The sequence below is a fragment of the Sinocyclocheilus anshuiensis genome, unplaced genomic scaffold (assembly GCF_001515605.1).
Source record: "Sinocyclocheilus anshuiensis isolate Anshui unplaced genomic scaffold, SAMN03320099.WGS_v1.1 scaffold601, whole genome shotgun sequence".
Classification (NCBI taxonomy): domain Eukaryota; kingdom Metazoa; phylum Chordata; class Actinopteri; order Cypriniformes; family Cyprinidae; genus Sinocyclocheilus; species Sinocyclocheilus anshuiensis.
Window position 1 is genome coordinate 977,578 of NW_015536496.1, and position 2,500 is coordinate 980,077.

A 2,500-nucleotide genomic window follows, 5' to 3' on the forward strand; every position below is an offset into this window, starting at 1 on the left:
AATTAATTTGTACTACAGAGGTGGCACAAAAAGAACACAAAAGTGGCTTGTAGGTACATTTTCAGACATTCAATGAGGTGGCATGAGTGCAATTATTTTGAGTTCAGCGTTGCGCTGAGTGCAACAATTTTGAGTTCAGCGTTGCGCATGCGCCGGTGCGTCTCGTGAAAACCAACGTTTGTTTACAGGATCAAAAGAAGCAAAGTTTCCTTACTTTAGCAAAGGAAAACCAGTCTCCTCTTGGCTTATATCGAAATCCTCCGACATTCTTCTTTACAAATCCTCGTTTTGTACTTCTAATTAGTGACCATTTTGTTTCGATCTCTCCGCGTGCGTCACTTCTGAGCGGAGCATGCGCAAAGCTGACCTCATACGTCATTCCTCCGGAACTGCTTCCGTTTACAACAGTGAGTGCAAGCTAGATTCAAGTGATTATTATGTTTTGAATATGGATATTTTTCTTACAAAAACGCATCAATTCGCTACAGGAGGCCTTTGTTCACCCCCCGGAGCCATGTGAGACACTTTTTTTTGTGGAAGGGTGCTTTTTATTTCACGTCTTTTGGACTGAAGCAATGCAACACCCACTGAGTACAACGATAGAGCTTGAAAGATCAAAGACAATTTTTAATATAACTCCGACTGGATTCGTCTGAAAGAAGAGAGTCATATACACCTAGGATGCATCGGGTGTGAGTGAAACGCAGCCTAATATTTATTTTTGGGTGAACTAACCCTTTAAGTGTCATGTTTGTGATTTATTTATTTTTTTTGTTCATGTAAGCTATAGCTTCTGACCTTTAAATCAAAACATACTCATGATTTTATGGTATCAATTACTGCTTTATTTAATCAGAAACAGTCTAAATATTATTTGTGTATTTTGCTTTCATTTTATTAGAAGTAGGCCAACAGCGCCCCATACAGAATTAAAACTCCTTACTGAGCGGGCATTAGGACCAAGGGGAGGCTGTCACTGCTGCCACTGCAGGTGATATTACTATTTACTCTATCACATACCAAACCTGTACTGCATTCTCAGTTTAAATGCAGCGATCCAAAACAGTGAATCCAATCACCATTCAGGCAAAACTTTGCTTCAAGAAGAGCCACAATGCTGACGTGATCTAATCGCTAGCACAACCTGAGCACATGTGAGTTAATGTATTCCTCTTATCGGCAAGACATGTCATTATCGGCCGATTCCGATATTAGTCAGATAATATCGTGCATCCATAATTTTAATTATTGTTCTTAAATTATAACAATAAAATAAAACAAATTATTAAATTGTGAAAAATAAATTAGTTTCAGAAACTGTAATAAACCACAATTCAGGCTTTTCAAAGCTTCGTTTGAGCGAGAAAGTATGAATTGTTATTACTTGTGTGAGTGTTCTCGGCTGTGCCGCGAGCGGGATCTGGATCGGGAACGGTGCCGCCGGCGTCTGTCGCGCTCTTTGGAGCGAGAGTGGGAACGGCGCTTCTCTCGCGATGCGGAGCGGGAACGCCGGCGTCTGCGCTCTTGATCGCGGTCACGAGAACGCGACCTACAAACACAAGGAGAGGAAAAACAGACATGAACTGGTACATGCATGAGATTAGAGAAATATTCTTGTTGCCACTATATGAATTAATCACAGACCTTGATTTGCATGTTTGTTGTAATAATTGACAATAGACATAAGCTGCCATGAAAATAAATGCTGAATGAACAAGTGAATGAGCAACTGACCTCTTGCGTTCTCGGCTACGCGACTTGGTCCTACAGGGAAAACCAGAGAAGAATAACAATTATTTTGGTCAATATTGAGATTACTATTATTTAAACTGATTAATCATACATTTATTGAATCTTAAAAATAAACTTGTCTTTTTAACAGTGGGTTTCCTTGAACTTTATATTTCAACAAACAAAATAAATGTAAAAATAATATATCATATAAAAATAATAAATAAAAATAAATCAGCATACTAGACAAAGATAACTTCAGATTCTTTCACAAAAATTAAGCATCTTAGAAATGCATGAAGGTCACATGAAAACAGAAATTATTATGTCAAATATTATTATATCAAAAATTATTATTTATAACGGTGGATTTCCTTACATTTTAAATATACTTTAACTTATAAAAGGGTACAAAACTAGAGAAAATATATACACATTTAAATATATCATAAAAATAATAAATAAAAAAAACTAGCAAACCAGACAAAGATAACCTCTACATTACATTTCATTAAAATTAGGAATCTTAGAAATGGTCACATGAAAATGTGCATAAAATATTTTCAAAAATAATGATTTTAACAGGCAATATCTTTGATTTTTAAATATATTTTAACATATAAAAATGCACTGGCAAACCACACAAGATAATTTTAGATTCTACAGAATAATTCACAAAAATTAGGAATCTTAGAAATGCACAAAGGTCATATGAAGATGTGCATAAAATATTCTCACCGCTTTTTCATTCTCTCCTCTCTCTCCCGCT

At 35.8% G+C, this 2,500-nt stretch overlaps 1 protein-coding gene across 7 annotated transcripts in view; it reads right to left on the reverse strand.

The window, feature by feature from the left end:
* LOC107687065 (putative RNA-binding protein Luc7-like 1) overlaps positions 1-2,500 on the reverse strand; it is a 10,193-nt gene that overhangs the window by 1,867 nt on the left and 5,826 nt on the right. For all 7 annotated transcript variants that reach the window (XM_016484240.1, XM_016484221.1, XM_016484249.1 and 4 more), the window contains 3 exons: positions 2,470-2,500; positions 1,735-1,764; positions 1,385-1,549 (listed from right to left, as the gene is read on the reverse strand). The exon at positions 2,470-2,500 is cut by the window's right edge and continues 58 nt beyond it. In XM_016484240.1, coding sequence (XP_016339726.1) covers positions 1,385-1,549; positions 1,735-1,764; positions 2,470-2,500 — 226 coding nt within the window. The remainder of the gene's footprint in view (positions 1-1,384; positions 1,550-1,734; positions 1,765-2,469) is intronic.